Source organism: Orycteropus afer, unplaced genomic scaffold, assembly GCF_000298275.1.
Source record: "Orycteropus afer afer isolate SDZICR_OR568_19922 unplaced genomic scaffold, OryAfe1.0 scaffold00323, whole genome shotgun sequence".
Classification (NCBI taxonomy): Eukaryota; Metazoa; Chordata; class Mammalia; order Tubulidentata; family Orycteropodidae; genus Orycteropus; species Orycteropus afer.
In genome coordinates this window covers 3937091-3959100 of record NW_006921910.1, presented here as the reverse complement: position 1 = coordinate 3959100, position 22010 = coordinate 3937091, and the positions used below count along the sequence as shown (strand labels likewise).

Here is a 22010-nt window from a genome sequence, read left to right as displayed (position 1 = left end):
TAAGTTAGGTTTTATAAATGGTTTTCTTTTTGAAAAGATTGCACGAACAGAAGCAATAAATGATTTCTCCTAACAGTTTATAGTTAAGCCTTCTATCATGGAAAATGCCATCCTGTTCACTTCAGCACCCTATCAAAGAGTTTGAATAGACCAAGGAACAAATGAGAGATTAAAATCTACTTTTTCTCTTTTAAGTCGTCTAAATTATTTGTGCTGAAACTTTGAGATAATGTTATTTTCCATTATAAAAGACCAAAATTTCCAGCACTTAATGTGTCGGGCCTTTTTCATCCTTGCTAGGAGAAATCATGTCCTAAAACCATTTTAAATAGTAACTTGAAGAATTACAAATTTACAGAGAGATGTTTTTAGACTAAAACAGCTTTTTATACCATTTGATTTTGTTGTGGGGAATGAAGGAAATAAAAATTGAAGTTGCTGAAAGGCTTCACCTGGACAGTAACCCCCTGAAGTGGAGTGTGGCGGATGTTGTGCGGTTCATCAGATCCACTGACTGTGCTCCACTAGCAAGAATATTCTTAGACCAGGTAATGACAGCCATCTGTACTTTTTAATAATATGTCTCTTTAGCAAGGACTGTGGGTGTAACAGTAGTTAATTATTTATAAGTTTTAGGTAAAACATTTCAAAAGGAAAAAAAAAATCAGTTCCCTTTTCAGGAGTGGAAAGATAATAAACAATTATTTATCTGACTGACTCCATATTTGAAGCGGATTATCATTGCATTCCTATTTTTTGTAAGAATTGGATTCCATCCCCCAAATATTGAAATTGCTGAAAATCAAACACACTATGCTTATTGTCCTCATCTATTCCAAAATAATGTTGTTTGAAGAAGGAAAAAAGAGAGTCTTGTGCACTGAAATACTGAAATAATTTTATTTTGTTAATTGAGGTTTGAAATTGAACATCTTTGAAGAGCTTATCATGAGACTTTAATGAATATTATAGAGTAGGAAAACATTGATGTTTATAGTTAATATTTTCTCTTGGATTTAGAAAGAGCCCTTTACAAGATGTTTGTTTTGGCACAGTTAGCTGCCAGTTATAGAGCTCTAGTTAGTCTATTAACTTTTACAAAGAAAAAATAAGTCCTGTAGAATAGATTCTTACCCTGGTAAAACTTTATTAATTCTGAAGATTCTCTATTACAGAGGACAAATAGAGGCCTTTAAAAAGAAATGTGTGGTACTTGTTTAAAGGGAAAAAGTAATGAAAGCAGAGCACAGGGACTCAGATTCTGACAAAACCAAAGTGAACAGGGCTTGTCATGATTGAGCTGTCATTCATTTGCAACATCATAGATAATCTGTATTTTATGCCTTGACAGGAAATTGATGGGCAAGCCCTATTGCTCCTTACCCTTCCCACTGTTCAAGAGTGCATGGACTTAAAATTGGGCCCAGCCATCAAACTTTGCCATCATATAGAGAGGATCAAGTTTGCTTTTTATGAGCAGTTTGCCAACTGAGGACAACCAAAGGGAACTGGATCTTTGAAGCACAAATGCAGCAAATCCTTCATCCCACTCTAGAAGGGGAGCTGAAATAGTCCTGGGGCTCTGGGCCCTGCAGGTGTCATTTATTCTCTTTGCACTTTCAGGGAAGGAGGACCCATATTGAGGAAGCAAAAACTGTGCACAGAAGTGGCTCTCCTGGCAGTGGAGATGTGGGTATCTCTCATTCAGCAGATTGCAGTTTTGAAAATAAAAGTTTATGAGGAAAAAGACTCATATAAGAAGAATAAGCATTTCCAGTAATGAGACCTGAAAACAAGAAGACTCTAGGCTGCTGGAAAGCACCCTTTTGATTGTTTTGTTTTCATTCTGTTCCTTCCCATTGTAGATTGAACTTTGTTCTCTGCTTTCTATCTTGGAAAGAGAGGACTTAGCTTTAAGGACAGCACTGATTTGGGACTGTGCTTAATGCACATCAGTGCTGCATTGTCATTGTGTTTTTAAGCTTTTTTAAATTAAAACAGTTCATGTGGGGATGATTATGTGGCTCAAGGGTTTTGAATGTACAGTCACACTTTGATCCATTTTAAAATCAATTCCTGGGAGTTCCTTTGTTTACTACCTCTGTTGATAATTGAACTTACAGCCATGTATGAGATTTTTTTGTATGATGCCATTTTTAAGGTACATGAACACTAAAATTGTGACAGAAGTTGGTGGGGAGAAAAACAGGTTTTTTTTTTTTTTCCTTAAAAACTTTATGTGGGCACTTCACCGGTTCCTTAATTGACCTAATCCAAGAACTCTACTATTCTTTTTCTTCCATCTTGACTCAGTTTGGTTTGCTTGTTTTAAGTAGCATCTCAAAGATTGTTGATATTTTAGTTGAATTGCTCTCTCCACATTAGTTCTTCCAGGGACTTTGGTGGCCTTTATTTTATCTTCACTTTCCTCTATGGTTGGTTGTCTAAACTCTGTTTCATTTCTAAAGTCCTTATTTTGGGTAGAAATTTTAGTAAGTGTTTCCTGAACCCACAATAAAACCCATTCCCCTGTCTTTCTCAGTGTCTGCAGGTACATAGTGTAGGAGCACAACAGAGAAAACGTGCTTTGGGGGAGGTGCAGAGCATGAGTTTTCTGTAGCAGTGTCCTCAGTGGCTGGATAAAGGTTGAAAAGTCATTAAGAATTCTGGAAACCTCTTTGCCTAGCCATGTTTATGCTTTTCTTCAGTTAAACCTTTATACTGAGTGTAATCTACAGTCTGAGGATTCTCATTCAATAACTCAGGATTCTTTTAAGTGTTATTTATGACACAGCTAAACTTGACATGATACTCCAGGCAAATTTTCACTAATGATTTACACTACCAGCTGTTACAGAATAAAAGCATTTGTTGTACTGTTCCAGCCACAAGGAATGAGGAAGGACACGTACTTTGATTGCCTCCTTTAAATGGTTTGCTTTGCTGAGTGCTTTTTTTGGATTATCCCATTCACCAGCAAATTATAATCTAATTATTTCTTTTCAAGATTTGAAAATGTTTGAAACTGCAAACTGGGTAAGTTCTAAACAGCTATACAGATATAAGGTAATACAGTAAAACCTGTGAAAACCAAAACCTATATAAGGCAGAAACCTATCAGAGAAAAAAAATGCAAATATTTTCTACTAAAAGGAGAGATGAAAGTGGTAAGATGGAAAACTTGCTAGAGCCAGAAAAACAAGGCAGTTTCTGTTCCAGCTCTCACAAGTTTCACTGTACAATTACTTACTTAAACTGTGATTTTTTCCCTTTTCTTTCACCTCTCTCCCTCCTCCTTTGTATTTATATAAGGACATTGCAAAAAGTCTGTAATATGGATTCTCCCTTCATTGGATAATTCATGAACCACCTTAATGCAAGCCCCTCAACCAAATCATTATTAAAACATCAACTCTCTGCTTAGGTTACTACCAGACATATCTGGAAAGAATCTTCATATAAGTAAAAGTTAGTATGTTTGAACTTACCCAGAGATCCAATTTATAAAATTAGATTAACTCCATGCTCATGGAATAGACGCATATATAAAATGCGTGGGAATAATTAGCACTAAGCAGGTAAGGCATTTTGGGGGCAGGGGGTAGGAAGTAGTCGTTATATTAATAAAATTTCCTGAAAGTTCAGCAGTTAAGACACTGGAAAAGAGGGTCCCTTGAAGAAAATCAGTGGAACCAAAAATTATTCTGGAATTAATGTTTAGGGCTTCACACTGTTGTTTTATTTAAGAAGATAAAATACTTCTCCTCTAAGAGAGAATTTACCCAACTCAGTAACAGGGAATTTGTTATTCTGCCCCTCTTTTAACTTCTGTAGAAACTACAGGCTTTAGAACCACCTCCACTCACAGCTGACAGAACAAAGCCCCTGAAAGCAGAAACATGTGGCCCTAAGTAAATTCTGATCAGGGTAGAGTCTGGGCCCAACAGGCTTTCAGTACTCATTTATGATTTCTATACTGTGGTTACTAAAGCTTAACTTTCTCCTATAGGGGAAAGGCTGATTCTAGATTGGATATGTAAGTGGGATGGGTCTCCCTTAATATTTCTTACATTCTTCTAATGATAGTTCATCAGGCAACTGCATTGAAGAAAAATTATCTCCCTCCCAGCCCCTACCCCCAAATACTACATAGGGGAGGATAATTGCTTGGGAATTTGACACAGGACGTTTTTTAAGTGTAAAGTTTAGATTATCTTTGCCTCAAAGCTGCTGAGGCTGTGTTGGACAGCAATGACAATCTGATTCTTATGATTCTGAAATAGATTTTCCTAGTCTACTATGTTGGGGTAAAACATTCATATGTTGCATGTAGGAACAGGAACTTTGTTTTTTACAAAGACTCATCTCTTAAATTTATGACAGGTGCATTATAAGGGGACTGCATTTATCTGGATTTCTCCTGCAGTTGCCCCCATAGTTTGCATGAGGTCAGAAAGGAAAGTTTCCCATAATCCATTTTTGTTCCTGAATTAACAAATAAGAAACAGGTTAACAGACTATATCTTGGCCCTTGAAAAGCTGGCTGCTGTGTCAGTGTGTTAGGCAAACCTTTGACTGCACATGCCAATGTTCTATGACTTTTTGACTGTATTATGTGAGCTGCTGGGGATTATGGTATTTTTCATTGTAAACCACTTTCATCCCTTCTCAGTTAAAGCAGAGTTGAAGTGGCTAAGGCAGGGAATGCACTAGTGGGAGCCTAGAGCTTTTACCTTATCTGCCTTTTTTTTTGCAATGTAGGTGGCTCCCAGCATCTATAGATACATGAGGTTATGGAAGGGTACTTAGCAACCTCTGGAAGAGAGGAGCTTCTTGGCAAATCCTTATTGAGTTATAATAGTGGCAGACATTAAAAAAAAAAGTTCAGAACTTGGCCTTTCTTTGAAAGTAAGATAAATCTTACTATAAGAGAACATTGCACCATAGATTCCTGAGGACTTGATTACATTTTACTTCCTCTGCAGTACTAATTCAGTAGTAACATAATACCTGAATAGAATTTAAAAGCTATAGGAAGACCTTAGGTTGGGGAGGACTCAGAACCATCGCCCTCTCTCAAGCCCAAAAGTATTTCCAGGGGACACAACAGAACATCAGGGAATTCTTAACAGTAGGTAACACATATCTAGATGGAGACATTCATTAGCACAGCTGTCACAGCACTTATATTTACTTAGCACCTATCACCAAAGACTTATATTTAGATGCCATTTACTGTTTTAATTGTTTTCCACAAAAGCTGTATGCCTTGACAGTGGAAACCCATCTTGGGTTTGAACTGTGGTATTGGGATATTGCTTGTGTGAGTATGTAGAAGTTCAAAAGTGTTCTTTGTTATTGGTGGGATGTTTGTTGGCCTTAAAAGCTGAAGGAGAAGGCATCACTAACAGAAATGAAAGCCTAAATCTTGGTGGGGATCAGGACCCTTTTAAAATTTGAATTTCTTTGGTCCTGGGTCCACTGAAGGTAACCCTAACTGTCATGGTCATGGTGCTGGCTCAGAAATTCTGTAAGATGGAGGCCTCTGGTAGAACCAAAAAGAAATGAGCCACTTTCATGCAATTATAATTCTTTTATTCACTTTAAAACATTTTACTAATGAATTTTGTTATCTCCCATCCCTTATGTAAGAATGTACATATTTTGGAAATTTGAATTTACCCAAATAAACCACCTATAGACATGTCATTTTGGTAGAAGAGTTCTAAACTCAAAGCCCAGTCCAAAGGGATCTAGTTCTAAGATGACTTGGAGGTTTTCCCTCAGTACTTGTTCCAGACCACACAAATAGCCTTGTTTCTGAGGGCAGTCTTAGGGGTGAATGCACTGGAGATGGATTTTCTAGGTTGCAGTGTTTCAGAAGTTGAAGCTGTAAAACTATGAGCGGGGATTGGAGACCTTGGAGAAGTTGGCCTAAAACTCACTCCCTTTATGCCTTTTCTGGCTTAACAAGCCAGTTGGGTATCTACTGGTGCTATGTTCCATCACAAAGGACTGTTTTTAAAAGGGAAGTAAGCTGCAGCCTTGCTGGACAAGTTTCAACGCCAACAGTAAAAGTGCTGACCCTGGGAGGAGGTAAGGATCTCCAGCTAATTCTGGAGGCAAAGGATGATGCTGACGAGTGAAATGGTGCCACCTTTGCTGATGGGGATGCCCCCTTCTCAGGATGTGTGGAAACCTCAGGCTTCTACGTGGTTAATTCAGCCTAACTACATGCCTAGCTTAGTGAATGGAGATGGGTAAATAGTGTTGAAAGGATGAGGGTAGGCTTTTGGGGCAAGTAAGTCACAAAGGAGATGATTGAGAGAGGTTATGAAGTTAAGACAAAGTTAAAGCTGGGCAGTTCCTTAGCTCCGTTTGCAGGAAAGCTCTGAGGAAGATAGCTTAAGTGTTTCTCTTGAGCTTTTAAGTGCTCATTTTCCTCCTTCCCTTCTCTCTCTCTCTTTTTTTTTTTTTTTTTGGTTGAATATCTCTAAAGACAATCAGAGGCATGCCAGGGAGGGACTCCTGGCTGGTTCCAGCACATTCCTTAGGCCTCTTTCTAATACTGACTAATTGGAACTGATGCACTTTGTTTAATGTATTTGCTTTTTTTTTTTTTAATTGCTTGTTTGAAACACAATGAAATGCATATGCATTGTATCCTTCCTCCTTGCTGTTTTTTCCCCTTAATTTCAAAAGTTATGCATTGAAGATAAAATACACTTAAGATGAAATATGCACAAGAATATCTATTAAAATGACTTCCATCAAGTATGATGGTATACCTTCAAAGGATTAAAAACAACAAGAAGAAAGAAAAAGCTCTTGGATGAATATTTGGTTGGTTTTTGTCTTTAGTAAATAAGATTGTATACAAACTTGTATATTATGGCTGTAAGTGGTTGTGAGAAAATTAAAACACATCTTAAGCTATGTTCAACTTCCTTTGTGCAGATTTGACAGCAAGGAAAGCATCTTGGTCGAAATAAATCCTTCAAAAAAATCTTTCCATTGGGGCCTAGGGAATCATCTCTGCAGGGAGGAAAGAGTTCCTTCTTTCTTTAATAAAATGAACCTTTCCAGAATCCTTCCCCATCTCCTGCTGTCTGATCCTTTCCCTTCTGGGCTTAGGTATTTTTTAATTCTTATTTAGGAAGGGTAGGAAGAACCAAATGTCCTAGCAGCAACCTTGCTTCTTGCTTTGGGATTCTGCCACTGATGTCTGAAGACTGTATCTTGTTCTACATTTTCCATGGTACAGCAGCGACGGGCCTTAAGGATCTGACTGTGCAGAGCAGTGCTTTGTCAAAAATTTACTTTTGTTTTCTAGCTTTATGTGCAGTTTCTCTTTACTGTATGTTCAAGCAATTTATATAGTCTATGCCCAACCACAGTTCCTTCTGTTTTAACCATACATCCTCTTTTTTGGTTCCCACTGAATGTGGACTATTGCTATTGATCATCCGCATAAGATCCCTTCATAGACTTAAAGACCGTAATGCAGGTTTTTCCTTACACATTAATTAACTTGACTTACAGTATTTGCCCATGACCAATACTTGTGGAGAGTTTTAAATTTTATAAATTAAAATTCAGTTTACCTTAAAAAGCACTTTGTTGCATGTTCTTGGTGCCAGGCACTATGTTGTGAATAAAAAGCAGTTCCTGCCCTCAGAAGGCTCACACTCGGCTGTGGGAGAGAGCCATGTGTACAGCCACCTAACTTAGCAGTATGAAAAGATAGTGGGGCAGTACATACAAGGTGTGGGAACACAGAATGGGGCAAGGAGATCAGACTGGCCTGGAAGCATGAGTATCATTTCATGGAGGAGGAAAGGGAACAGTATTCTGTGCAGCTAGAATGTCACATTAAGGCACAGAGATGGGAAAGTGCACTTAAGTTGGGAGAATAGGCTATAGGGAGCGAATGGCATATCTGTCCTCTGTATAATCAGGTTAACATTCCTCTTAAAAAAGAAAGCTTGGGGATAACTGGAATTTCTTGGTGACTATCTTTTAGGGAATCTCCCTAAAGATGGTATTGTACAACAGATGTAGCCCAGTATATCTACTGGGATAATACCTTGTGTACACCAACACTAAGTGGATACAGCAGGAAGGTCAAGGGCTCTGGAGGGCCAACGAGAGATCTGGAGACGAGAAACTAGGATCTAGAGGCCCTAGATAGGTAGAGGAAGAGAGCAGTTTCTGAGAAATCAGAGAAAGGTTTAGATGGGAATAAAGATGTGTGTGGAGAGAAATGATGGAGATTCTGGCAAATAACCATTTGGCTTTTTTTTTTTTTTTTTTAGAAATTTGTTGTTTTTTTGTGTAATTGTACTCCCTCAGTGGATATGGTGGGAAAATGTGACTATATATGTTTTCAGTAAAGAACGTGTATATTTTCAATGAATGGGTGAGTAGAGTGACCGTTTAAGTATAGGAGGGGAAAAAAAGCTGACTCAGGGCTTTAATGAAACTTTACCCAGGATATTGGGTACTACCGGAAAGGAAAGCAGAAGGACGCTAAAGATCTGGGTTGGAAGGAAGACGCCTGTGTGCAGTCTTGGATTATTTTCCTTAACTACTTTTCAGAATAACTCAGGCAGTTTACTAAAACTGCAGACTATTGGGCCTCACGCCAGAACCACCGAGTCGGAAGTGTTTTTAGTCGGAAGTCAGATCCAGAATTATTTTTCAATTTAAGTTCTCCAAAGTATGAGGGATTTATCTGGGAGGGAATATAACCAGACTGCCCCTGCTCTTGCTCTCCCGACCAGGAGCTCGACGTTCCCGGGCTCCATTACAGTGTCCAGTGTACCCACTCACCTGGTCTGTACTACCTGTGGGCGGGTACCGAGGCCCCGCCCCTTCGTCCGGGTCGGAGCCCCGCCTCTTAGGGAGCGCAGGGGTTCGCCCCCGCGTCGGGCTAAACCAATCAGGCGCCCTTGATCTCGGACGTCGGGTTACGCGCGGCGCCAAGTCGGCGGCCGGGCGGAGGTACCGGCACCGGGCTCGGGCTCGGGCTCCGGGCTCTTGGCTCCTGGCTCCGAGGTCCGCTGCGCTGCCCCGGCAGGCAGCGAGGCTGGGCGGGCCGCGGCATTCCGCGCCCTTCCGGCCGGGCCTACCATGCAGGGCCTTGCCGGGAATGCGAGTCGCGGGCTGCCAGGCGGGCCGCCCTCCACGGTCGCGTCCGGGGCGGGCCGCTGTGAGAGCGGCGCGCTCATGCACAGTTTCGGCATCTTCCTGCAGGGGCTGCTCGGCGTCGTGGCCTTCAGCACATTGATGCGTGAGTCCGGGACCCCCGCCCCTCCTCAGGCCTTGCGCGAGGAGCCACGGGCCCATCCCCGCTTCGGGCACCCCCTCCAGCATGGAGAGTTTAGGCCTGGGGATCGGGGCCCTTTGGCGGAGGTGCCTTCTTCCCCGGTAACCTCAGGCTGGGCATTCCCAGACTAGCCAGAGTCCTCAGTTCCTCGCTTTATCGCTGCAGCCTCTAGCCAGGGTCACCTCTGCCCTTCCCCTGCACACCCGCAATTATCTCTCTTCTGAGGTGCCCCCAAAACACTCGCCCTCCTCCCACCTTGTCGTCGTGAATTAAGGTTGCTCCACTTCCCAGTCTTAAGGCCACGACCCCCCGTAGGTGGCATCCCCCTCTGCGCCATCTCAGGGCTCTTCTTAGCCTGCTCCCCGCTCTTTGAGCCCACAATCCTAAATCCCTAGTCTGATGCTGAGCTCTTTTCAGCTCCTTTACTCCTGAAGAATTTCCCATCTCCCGTTACCATTTAAATCCCCCCACCTTGCATCCCTTTGCAATACCTGGATTGTTAGATCCATGCGTTTCGTTTCCCAGCGTCCCCTTCCCAGGGTGAACCTTTTCCCTTGGCTTTATTTTCCCCTTTGGTCAGGGCAAACCGCTTACTTCTCCATACCTCCTTTTCTCTCCTCTTTGTCCCAGCACAGATCCACCTGTTCCATCTCTGTTCCAAGCTTTCCTAATTAAGTTTCCTAACAGCTTCCACTGGCTGTTCCTTTTCCCAACCCACCTTGATTGTTTAGATTTCAAGCTTCTTTCTTTTCTTTGAGACTTGAGCAGACTAGTATCTTAATAGAAAAGGAGGCTCAGAAGGCTTGGGGAGGTCCTAGAATCCCCAGGCTTAATCACCAGGGCCCTTGCTGTGATAGAGTTCCGTGATAGAGAAAGATGGCCCTTCTGAAAAACTAGAAGTTCTACACTGTTGTCATTTGTACCACCAGCTGGAGGATGGTGGTGTTTTCTTATTGCAGGTCCTTCCCTTATTAGAGGCAAGAAGCTTCAGTTGTCTTGTAGGCCAGGCCTATGAGTATAATTGCGTTTTGCTCTGCACAGAGCAATTCCAAAAATGACTTGCTCTCAAAACTTCCCCACTGTGTTCACAGTGGGCAGACTGTGGAGACCCTGCAGAAAGTATGCTGCTCAGTACTGAGGAGGGATCCTGCGGCTGTGTGCATATGTCTTGTAGGGTCCGGTTGCTGGAGTTGCAGCTTTGCTTGCTTGTAATGTGAAGTTGCTGTGGATGAATTCTCCAAGGCATTAGGTAGCGCTAAAGAATCTATGATCTTGGACACTCCTTTCTTGTAGTTGCCTGGTCTTGATAGGTCTTACAAGTACTTTGTGTATATTTGTCACTTTTTCTTTCCTTTTTCAGTCCCTACTTGCCTAGCTATTTTCCCTGCTAAACAAATACCCACTTGTTCCCACAATGATAATCTGTGATGACTTAGTGAAGTGGGTCTTCACTGCCCTCCTACCTCTCTCGCCTCTAGCTGGCCTTCTTTTCTCTCTAAAGGAACTGCACGCTTCATTTTTATTTTATTCTTTAATCTTGACATTTCTTAGTTTGAGTCTGGCTGTTTTCATGGGTTTGATTGATGCTGATGGCCTGACTTATCCCTAGGGTTTGACAGCTGTGATACAGAGAGGGAAATGTGATTACAACAGGGCAGAGTTACTATGGCTGAGGAGTGTGCCGTGTTGAATGTGTTAAGCGTGGCACTCCTGGCCCTGTGAATCTTCAGGGATGTGCTCCCTTCTGTTTATTGTCATGCACTCATAAACAAATCCACTTGTAGTTGGCACTTTCTGTAGGCATAGACTGGACTGGAAGCTGAACTGTTGCTCAGTGTAAGACTTGGCTTGACATGGGAGGAACTTATGGAAATGGGCAGTAGGTCTTGAAATGCTGTGGGGTAGGAGTTATGGAAAGTCTAGAGCTGGTCTGCCCTGGACACAGAAATGGAGATAAGATTAGAGCCTTCCCCCACATAGAAACTGACAGCATAGACGGGGGCGGGGGGGGGGGTGCCCGAGACGGGACACGGACGGACAGGACTCAGAGCTGGTCAAGGAGACTTCTACTGACTGGAACCTGATTTTGTGTTTTAAACTCCTTGGATCTGTTGAAATAGAACTGTGAGGCTTTTTTCTTTTGAACTGCTGGGAAAAGAAGTCCTTATGGGGCACCTTTTCATTTTGGTATCAGCTTTGCTGAGGAAAGGGTCCCTGAGTGATATGAATGGATTCTGTTCATCTACTAACCAAAAGTTTGGCAGTTCAAACTCACCCAGGCGGTACAGTGAGAGAAAGGCCTGGTGATCAGCTTCCATAAAGATTATAACCAAGAAACCCTTATGGAGCAGTTCTATGGTATAACACATGGCATTGGCATAAGTCAGAATTGATTCAGTGGCGTTGGTTTTTTGTTGATGTTGTTACTGTTTTTTGCTGGGATTAAGGAAAGAGGGTGGAGATGGTTTCAAGGAAGTACGTCTGTGAGGCATTTGACTTTGTCCTGAGTGTTAATCATCACAGTCTCAGACTTACTCTGAGGAGCTTCGGGGACGGAAATCATGGTGAGAGCACCGGGGTCCCAGGACAAGCGTGCCCACCTTGCAGTCCTAGAGGGCAGTCTTCAACAATTCCATCATTATCTTCTTCAAGTATATTTTAAATACCGAGAAGTCTCTCCTGAGAAGTTAACACTTACAGTCCCTGTCCTCTCTGAGGTCACACTATTTCTCTCCCAGTGCTTTTGTCCCTCAGGTGATAGCTCAGTGCCTTTCTTCTCTGATACTTCCTCAGTGCTAATGCTCTGGTAGCATAGTGCCTAAGGCACTTGACTGCTAACCTGAAGGCTGGCGGTTCAAACCCACCAGCCACTCCTCGGAAGGAAGGTTGGGTATTTCTACTTCCGTAGTGATACTGCCTCGGAAACCCAAGGAGGGGTCACTCTGAGTCGGGGCTGACTCGATGGCAAATAACAACAACAACAACAACAATGGCAGATACTAATCTTTCCTGTTCGACCAGCTCTGTTCTATAGATGGACCCGTTTCTGGGCTGGACTGAGGTAATTTCATCACTTCACATCCCTAATTTGGGTGAATCCTCGGACCACTGTCTTTTTGTTCACTTTTCCTCCCAGAAAAATCACCTTTTCTCTACTTACCACATTGTTGTGTTTTTTCCTGAGTTTGTTTTTTTTTTTTTTTTTTTTGCCCAGGAGACAGACTTCTTAATATAGATTAAGGGGGAGCATCTTGATTCTCGAAAGCACTAGTGCTTTGATAGACTTGTCTCATTGTGTGGGGTTTACTGGCTGTCTCAATCTAGGCAGTTGAGAGTTTTTGTGCTAGGAGTTACATGTGGCCAGTTCTTCAAATTACATAAACATACAGGCTATTCCATGATAAATGGAGAAAAGATTGAAGTTGTCAAAGACTTCATATTACTTGGTTGTACAGTCAGTGCCAATGGAAGCAGCAGTGAAGGCATCAAAAGACATACTGCGTTGGGCAAATCTGTTGCAAAAGACCTCTTTCAAGGGCTGAAAAGCAAAGATATTTCCTTGATGGCTAAAATGCACTTAACCCAAGCTATGGTATTTTCAGTTGACTCCTATGCATGTGACAGCTGGACAGTGAACAAGGTAGACCAAAGAAAAGTTGATGCTTTTGAGTTGTGGTACTGACAAAGAGTGCTGAAAGTACTGTGGACTGCGAAAAGAACTAACAAATCTGTCCTGGAAGAAGTGCAGCTGGAATGCTCCTTGGAAGTGAGAATGGCCAGACTTCGTCTCACCTACTTCAGTCCTGTTGTCATAAGGGACTATTCTCTGGAGAAGGATGTCATGCTTGGTAAAGTGGAGGGTCAACCAAAGTGGGGAAGGCCCTCAACGGGATTGATTGATACAGTGGCGGCAACGATAGGCTCAAGTATAGTAGGGATTGTGAGGCTGGCACAGGACTGGGCAGTGTTCATTCTATTGTTTGTAAGGTTGCTATGAGTTGGAGATGACTTGACGGCATGTAACAACAACAACACAGGCTATTACAGCCATCCTCCACAGGCATGTCCCAGTGTCAGCATCACTTTGTTAAGTTGATGGGCTTTCCAGAAGCCACAGCTAAGGACCCTGTGGTAGTTCAGTTTGTGTGTCAACTTGGCTGGGCCTGATTGAATGGCTGGGCAGCTGAATGTAGTATTCCCCATCATGAGACTGGCAGTCAACTCCATGGTGGGATCTACCACAAGCAGCTGAGTAGCTGCTTTGGAAATGTGGTCTGCTTCCCGTGTATAAGAAGCAGCTTTGGAAATGGTGGTTGGCTTATGGCACGCTTGGACCCTGCATGTAGCTGTGTCGTTACTCAGCAGCCTGCCATGCTCTGCCGACCTTGGGACTTAAATGGACTTAATTAATGGCCTGCTGTGTGGTTTGGTAACATCAGGACTGTGCCTTTTTTTTTTTTTTTTAAATTTGTCAGCCTTGGGTTTGTCAGCCTCAGCAGCCAGCAGCTGTCTGAGTGAGGAAACGCCTCTAGGGCCAGTGGGCCGGGAGCCGGAGGCAGAGCTGGACCCCAAGGTTGAGGGGCTTTCACCTTGCCCCTAGAGCCTGGCACTTTGAACTTGGACTTACAGCATCTGAACTGTAAGAGAATAAACTCCTGTTTGTTTAAGCCATCCCATTTGTGGTATATTCTTGTCAGAGCAGCACTAGGTAACCAGAAGAGACCCTCTGTATATAAGGAAAGCAGAACAAACTCAGAGGCACATTTATAAATGTACTTCTCATGCTGGGTTTTTTGGGGTGTCACTAAAAGCCACTAGATTTCTGAGTGGACAGAAATGCCTTAAATAGGTGGGCCTTGTCATGATCTACCTGCCAAGTGATTTCTTATGTTTTTGTGGCTTTATACAAAGTCTGTGACTCCATGAAGTCACTCAGACTAGAATCGCAGCAGAGCAGAAATGAGTGGCTCTGGAGCCCAGCAAACTGTTTCACTGCAGGACAGTCCCCAAGCTGCAAGCCCAGTGCCCAGCTGTCAGCTGGAGGTCACTCACAGCCATTTGTGTGTTGGCATTTGCAGGTGTTAATTCTCTGGACATGTGCACGCAAAGCAAACTCAAGCCGCCTTCATCATGCACAGTCAGGGTTCTGGGCTGAAGTGTTGAGAGAAGGAGTCTTTAACAAACAAGCATTTTGAGAGCATGGGTAAATCTGCCTGCCAATTTTCATGCTACAGATATGGGGACTAGCCAGCTGGGAGAAGGTATCAGTATATTAGGAAAACACCGTGGGCATTGAGAAGTGATAGCTTTCTTTCCTGAGGCCCATAGTAAAACTGCAGACCGGTGTACCCAACTTTGAAATCTTGATCTCAAGTAATAGTTACTTATGTTTTCTCTCCTGGTAATCTGGCCTCCCTGTGAGTTCTGCACAGATATACTGGTTTTGGGACACCCTTTCCTAAGATCCCTTCTCCCTACCCCATCCTAGATTTTATCTTGAAAAAAATGTCAGTATAACAAAAGATTAAAAATAATCCAGTGAGCACCTGTCTACTCTCCATCTAGATTCAGTAATTGTTCATATTTTGTGACATTTCCTTTATTTCGCATTGCAGTGTAGTAAATTACTTTGTGTGGCTTTTCTACCCATAAGTCTTTGTAAACTCCAAGGTGGCATTTGCTATGAGCAACTGAGGAGCTCCTGATTGCTGAAGGTGTCCACCTGGAGTATTTCTGTTGGGAGTAGCACAAAACAATGTTCTGGGTGGTGCCCACTCTCTCTCAGGTGCATAGAGTTCTGATGCTATAATTGGCTAGTTTGACCACCCTGCCGGGCTCAAAAGGAGGCCTCCTGGAGGCAGAACTCTCTCTGACTGTTGGTTGAGGAAGACGTGCTGCCGAAAGAGACACGCACCCCTAAAAGAGACACATGCTGCTGGGAAAGAGACGCAAGAGACACGCATCGCTGAGTGACACACCGAGGGACCAGCACTGCTGGCAAAGAGACTGTGAGAGACCGAGGGACGGTGGGCTGGTAGAGAGACTGAGCATTCTTCCTGAACTTGGGTTGTAGCCTGGTGCTTCCCTAATAAACCCCGTAATCTGTGAGTTCTGTGTGGCCACTGCAGTGAATTATCGAACCCTGGAGAGAGGTGGTGGGTGCTTTGGGAGGAACGGTTGGTGAAAGGGCTGGAAGGAGGCAGCATGTCTGGCCTTGTAGGAATAGGCCTTGGGTTACTGCTGGTAATCCTGTCTTCCTCTTGTAAGGTTAGAGGAAGTCAGAACATGTGGCCTCCTTGCCCTTTTTGCATGCATATTTAAAAATTTTGCTGAGCCACTTAAAGGTAAGTTGCAGCTGTCATCACACTTTACCCCTACACTTCCCATTTAACTCCTAATAATAAAGATGGTCTTCTGCATAACCACAGTTCATTGTCACACCTAAGAGAAGTAATAATAAATCTGTATTACTTCACTTAATTTCTAGTCCATATTAATATTTGCCAAAATGTTTCAAGTCTTTTACAGCTGGATTTTAAAAAAAAAAGATCTTATCAAGGTGACCACATTACATTTAGTTATGTTCTGAAGTCACTTTTACTCTATAAGAATCTCACTCTACACATAAAGACACACCTTTTTTTTTTTTTTTTTTTGCTAAATGATAGTGAGGTTTCTGTTTGTTTAATAATACTGTGTTTTCATTGAAGGTTTGCACAGCAATTTAAGTTCCTATTCAGTAATTTCTACACAAATTGCTCAGTGACAGTTGTTACATTTTTCACAATTTGTGAACTTTGTCATTATTTCTGTTCTGGTTGTTCCATTTCTTTGAATCTAGTTTTCCTGCTGCCTAACATTCTTCTTTTTCTTTCTATTTCCAGTTTATTTATTTATTTTTAACTTTTTATTGTGATTTGGGTGGAAGTTTACAGAGCAATTTCATCTTCCATTCAACAGTTGATAAACATTTTGTTTCATGACATTAATTGCAATCCCCATAATGTAACAGTTCTCACTTCCTCCCTGTGGTTACCTTTTTCCATGTGTGCCTACCTTCTGAGCTTTCTCCCTGTGCAAATGCTGCCCTTCTGATCTCCCATGGTTAGTTGTTCTAAGGAGTGCACCTACCTGGTGTAATTGTTCACTTTGTAAGCCTGTATGTTGTTTGGCTGAAGGATAAGCCATGGGAGTGAGTTCAATTCTAAGCCTAAAGGTTGACTAGGGGCCATAGTCTCAGAGGTTTCACCAGTCTCTGTCAGACCAGTAAACCTGGTGTCTTAGGATTTTGAGTTTTCTTCCACATTTATCTCCCACTCTATGCAAGATCTCCAGTTTAGATCCCTTTCCAAGTGGTTGACCGTGGTAGCTGAGTACCGCCTTGTTCTTCTGGTCTCAGGAGTCGTGTAGGCTAAGGTTTCCCTGGTCCACTAGTCCCTTGGACTAATTGTTTCCATGCATTTTTGATTTTCTTCTTTCTTCCTTGCTCCAGACAAGGAAAGATCAATAGCTGCATTTTAGATGGCCACTTGTAAGCTTTTAAGGTCCCAGTTGCTACTCACCAAAGTAGGATGTAGAACAATGTTTTTGTGTATTATGTTGTGCCAATTAAGTTTGATGTCCCCCATGACCATAGTCCCAAACTTGCAGGCCCAGTGATTCATTCTCTCAAGGTGTTTGGTTATGGCTAAGAAGTTACTGTAATTTTGTCCCCATTTTCTCTTTTAATATATATGGACATCTTTATAGCACATGCAAGTACATATATAGAAATTTTGTCTGCCAAACCTCTACATGGTCATGAGTATATTCCCATTCTCCTTCCTATACCTGATCATCTTGCCTGATTACTCTGTACCCACCCATAGATTAGTGTTTGTTATTACTGATAATGCAGTAATTGTGTATGTGATAGTGTTTACCTTTGTTATCTATACATCTTTGTGCACCTCGCAGTGTCTTCTTTTTCCTTAGTGATACTATGCTGGTTACCAGCTTTTGGTATATTGCCTTTTCCTTCACCAAAGTCAGTATGTATCTCTTACTTAGCTAGCAGTGTCCCTCCCCTCCTCTCACATTCCTTGAAACTACCAAAGAAGTTTCCTTCTGTGTGGAAACCGTTCCTTGACTTTTTATAATAGTAGACTTATACAATATTTGTCCTTCTGTGATTGACTTATTTCACTCAACATAATATCCTGTAAGTTCATCCACGTTATGAGATGTTCTGTAGTCTTTGTTATTCTTTAATATGGCATAGTACTCCATTGTGTGTATGTACCTATGGTAGTTCAGTTTGTGTGTCAACTTGGCTGGGCCTGGTTGAGTAGCTGGGCAGCTGGATGTAGTATTCCCCATGATGAGACTGGTAATCAGCTCCATGGTGGAATCTACTGTGAGCAGCTGAGTAGCTGCCTTAGGGATACGGTCTGCTTCCTGTATTTAAGGAGAAGACTTGGGGACTGTTCTCTAGCTTATGGCATGCTTGAACCCTGCATGTAACTGTGTTGTTGTTCAGCAGCCTGCCATCCTCTGCTGACCTTGGGACTTTCAATGGACTTGAATTAATGGCCTGCTGTGTGGTTTGGTAACATCAGGACTGTGCCTTTTTTTCTTGTCTACCTTGGGCTTGTCAGCCCTAGCAGCCAGCAGCTGTCTGAGTGAAGAAAAGCCTGTAACTCCAGTGGGCCAGGAGCAGGAGGCAGAGCTGAAGCCTAAGGTTGAGGGGCTTTTACCCAGCCCCTAGAACCTGGCACTTTGAACTCAAACTTAAAGCCTCTAAACTATAAGACAATAAACTCCTGTTTGGTAAGGCCACCCCATTTGTGGTATATTCCTGTCAGAGTGGCACTAGGTAACTGAAACAGTGCCATAGTTTGGTTATCCACTCATCTGTTGATAGACACTTAGGTTGTTTCCATCCCTTTACTGTTGTGAACAGTGCTACAGTGAACATGGATGTGCATGTCTCAGTTCTCACTTTAGGATATATACCTAGTAGTGGGACTACTAGATCAAATGGTATTTCTGTTTCCAACTTTTTAAGGAAGCATCAGACCATTTTCCACAGTTGTATCATTTTACAGTCCCACCATCAGTGTTTGAGAGTTCCAATCTCTCCACACCCTTGCCAGCATGTGTTGTTTTCTGTTTGTTGAATTTTACTATTTGTGCTGAGGTGAGATGATGTCTCATTATTGTTTTGATTTGCATCTTCTAATGGCCAGTGAGTAGGGGTTGCTGTGAGTCAGGTCTGACTCGATGGCACATAACAACAACAACACTGGCCAGTGATCATGAGCATTTCTTCATGTGTTTGTTGCTTGCCTCAGTCTCTTCTTTGGTGAAGCATCTGTTTATGTCATTTGCCCAATTTTTAATTGAGTTATTTGTATTTTTGATGTTGAGATGTTGGGAGTTTTCTATAAAATTTAGAGCTAAGTCCCTTGTCAGATATGTCATTGCCAAATACTTTTTCCCAATCTATAGGTTTTCTTTTGACTCTTTTGGAGAAGTCTTTTGATGTGCATTAAGAATTTAATTTTTAGAAGGTCCTAGTCATCTAGTTTATCTTCTGCTTTATGCATTTTTGGTTATGTTTAATAGTGTGTGTATGCCATGTATTAGGCCTCTGAGTTTGCCCCTGCTTTTCTTTGATGAACTTTACAGTTTCAGGTTTTTGTAGTTAGGTCTTTTATCCATCTTGAGTTTTTTCTTTTTTTTTAGTTTTTGTTGTGATTTGGGTGAACGTTTACAGAGCAAATTCATTTTCCATAAAGCAGGTCACATACACTTTGTCTTATGACATTGACTGCAATTTCCCACAGTGTAACAGCTTCCCTCCCACTTCCTCCCCATAGTTACTTCTTCTTTATGACCTTCCCTCCCATGCTCTCCTGCTCCCCAAGCTATATTCCTGTGAATACACAGCCCTTCTATTCTCCCACGATCAGTCTTTCCAAGGAGTGTATCTACCTGTTGTAAATGTTCAACTCGTCTGCCTGTCTTTTGTTTGGCTAGAAACCACAAGAGTGGGTTCAATTCCAGACCTGAAGGGTAGCTAGAGGCCATAGTCTCAGGGGTTCCACCAGGCTCTATCAGACCAGCAAACCTGGTCCCTTTTTTTTTTTTTTTTTTTTGATTTTGAGTTTTGTTCTGGATTGTTCTCCCTCTCTATCCAGGATCTCCTACATAGATCCCCCTCCAGGTGGTTGACAGTGGTAGCTGGGCACCATCTAGTTCTCCTGGTCTCATAGTCATATAGGCAGAGGATCATATGGTGTGCCAGCCCCTTAGACTAATTGTTTCCATGAATCTTTGGTTTTCTTCATTCTTTTTTGTTCTGGACGAGGAATGACCCATCATTGCATCTAGATGGCCGCTTGCAAGCTTTTAAGATCCCAGTCGCTGCTTGCCAGAGTAGGATGTGGAACAATGTTTTTGTGTATTATGCCAATTGAAGTTCATGTCCTCTGCAACCATGGTCCCAAGTCCACAAGTCCAACTACTTGCTCCCTCTGACTGTGGCCAAGAAGTGACTACAACCTTGTCCCTTGTCAGCTCTACTGTATACCTGGGAATTCTTACAGAACATACAAATATACTTGTAGAAACATTGTCTGCCAACCCTGTACGTGGTCATGGGCACACTCTTCCCAGCATAGACATAACTAATTGTTCAGCCTGTCCACTCATCTATCCACCTGTAGATCAGTGTTTGCCATCACTGACAGTGCAGTACTTTATGTACAAAAGGGTTCATCTTTGTTGTCTGTAACTCCCATGCACTTCTCTATGTCTTCCTCTTCCTCAGTGCCACCATATTAATCACTCACATTTGGTACATTGCCCTTCCCTTCATCCAAATCAATACTTGTCTCTGCCTATCTAACAGAGGGATATGATCTACTTCCTGTATATAAGGAGAATACTTGGGGAGCGGTCACTAGCTTATGGCACACTCAAACCCTGCATGTAGCTGTGTCGTTGTTCATCAGCCTGCCATGCTGTGCCAACCTTGGGACTTTCAATGGACTTGAATTAAGGGCCTGCCATGTGGTTTGGTAACATCAGAACTGTTCCTTCTCCTCCCCTCCCACCCCTGGTAACAAACAAGGGAAATTTCCTTCCATATATAAACCTTTCCTTGACTTTTTACAGTAGTGAACTAATACAATATTTGTCCTTCTGTGATTGACTTATTTCACTCAGCATAATATCCTCCAAGTTCATCCACATTATATGGTGTTTTGCAGATTCTGCATTACTCTTTAGGGTTGCATAGTATTCTGTGATGTGTAGGTACCATAGTTTGGTTATCCATTCTTCTTTTGATGGACACATAGGTTGTTTCCGTCTTTTGGCTATTGTAAATAGTGCTGCGATGAACATGGGTGTGCATGTATCTGTTTTTTTCCTGGTTCTCTCTTCTTTAGGATATATACCTAGTAATGGCATTGCAAAGTCAAATGGTATTTCTGATTCTAGCTTTTTAAGGAATTGCCATACTGCTTTCCACAGTGGTTGTATCATTTGACAGCCCCACCGGCAATGTATGAGGGTCCCAGTCTCTCCACATCCTTGCCAGCCTTTGTTATTTTCTGTCTTGTTGAACTTTGCCACTAATGCTGGGACTGTCTCGTTGTTTTGATATGCATGTCTCTAATGGCTGATGATCGTGAACATTTCTTCATGTGTTTTTTGGCCACCCAAATATCCTCTTTGGTGGAGTGTCTATTCATGTTTTCTGCCCATTTTTTAATAGAATTATTTGTCTTTGTTGTTGAGGTGTTGGAGTTTTCTATAAATTTTAGAGATAAGTCCCTTGTCAGATATGTCGTTGCCAAATATTTTTTCCTAATCTGTAGGTTCTCTTTTGACTCTTTTGAAGAAATCTTTGGAAGCACATAAACTTTTAATTTTTATATGGTCCCATTCATCTAGTTTATTTTCTGCTGTTTGTGCATTTTGGGTTATACTTGACAGTCTATTTATGCCATATATTATGGCCCCTAAATTTGCCCCTAGTTTTTCCTTGAAGAACTTTATAGTTTTAGGTTTCACATTTAAGTCTTTGATCCATCTGGAGTTAGTTTTTGCATATGGTGTGAGGTACAGATCTTGTTTCGTTTTTCTGCAAATGGATATCCAGTTTTGCTAGCACTATTTGTTAAACACAATCTCTTCCCCAATTAATGGATTTCAGTCCTTTGTCAAAGATGAGCTGACCATAGGTGGATGGATCTATTTCTGTGTTCTCAATCCTATTCCATTGGTCTATGTGTCTGTCGTTGTACCAATACCAGGCAGTTTTGACTACTGTGGCTGTATAATAGGTTTTGAGATCAGGGAGTGTGATGGTTGGAGCTGTGTGTCAACTTGGCTGGACCTCAGTTCTGTGTGGTTGTTCCCATGATGGGATTGGATGACTGTGTTCTGAGTGGCCAGTCTGCCCAAGGGGAGTTTCCCTAGGGGTATGGCCTGCTTCCAGGATATCCAGGGACATCCTGGGAAGAGAGACATTCTTCTGTGGATTGGGACCCTGATGTGTTGCCTACAACCTTCTGTGAGTGAGCAGCCCATCGTTTGGCCTGGAAATCTTGGATTCGTCCTTCGTTGGAGTCAACAGCCAGTGTACTGCCTGCCAGCCTTGAGCTTCTCGGCCCCCTGCGGTTGTGGAAGC

At 42.3% G+C, this 22010-nt stretch overlaps 2 protein-coding genes across 2 annotated transcripts in view; both read left to right on the top strand.

Annotated features, from left to right (window-relative positions):
* The window catches only part of SFMBT1 (Scm like with four mbt domains 1), a 69303-nt gene extending 67811 nt beyond the window's left edge, over positions 1-1492 (top strand). Inside the window, 2 exon segments of the mRNA XM_007952078.2 lie at positions 420-548; positions 1352-1492. Coding sequence (XP_007950269.2) covers positions 420-548; positions 1352-1492 — 270 coding nt within the window.
* Positions 1493-9132: 7640 nt separating this feature from the next.
* The window catches only part of LOC103206579 (store-operated calcium entry regulator STIMATE), a 144213-nt gene continuing 131335 nt past the window's right edge, over positions 9133-22010 (top strand). Inside the window, exon 1 of the mRNA XM_007952077.2 lies at positions 9133-9292. Coding sequence (XP_007950268.2) covers positions 9133-9292 — 160 coding nt within the window. The remainder of the gene's footprint in view (positions 9293-22010) is intronic.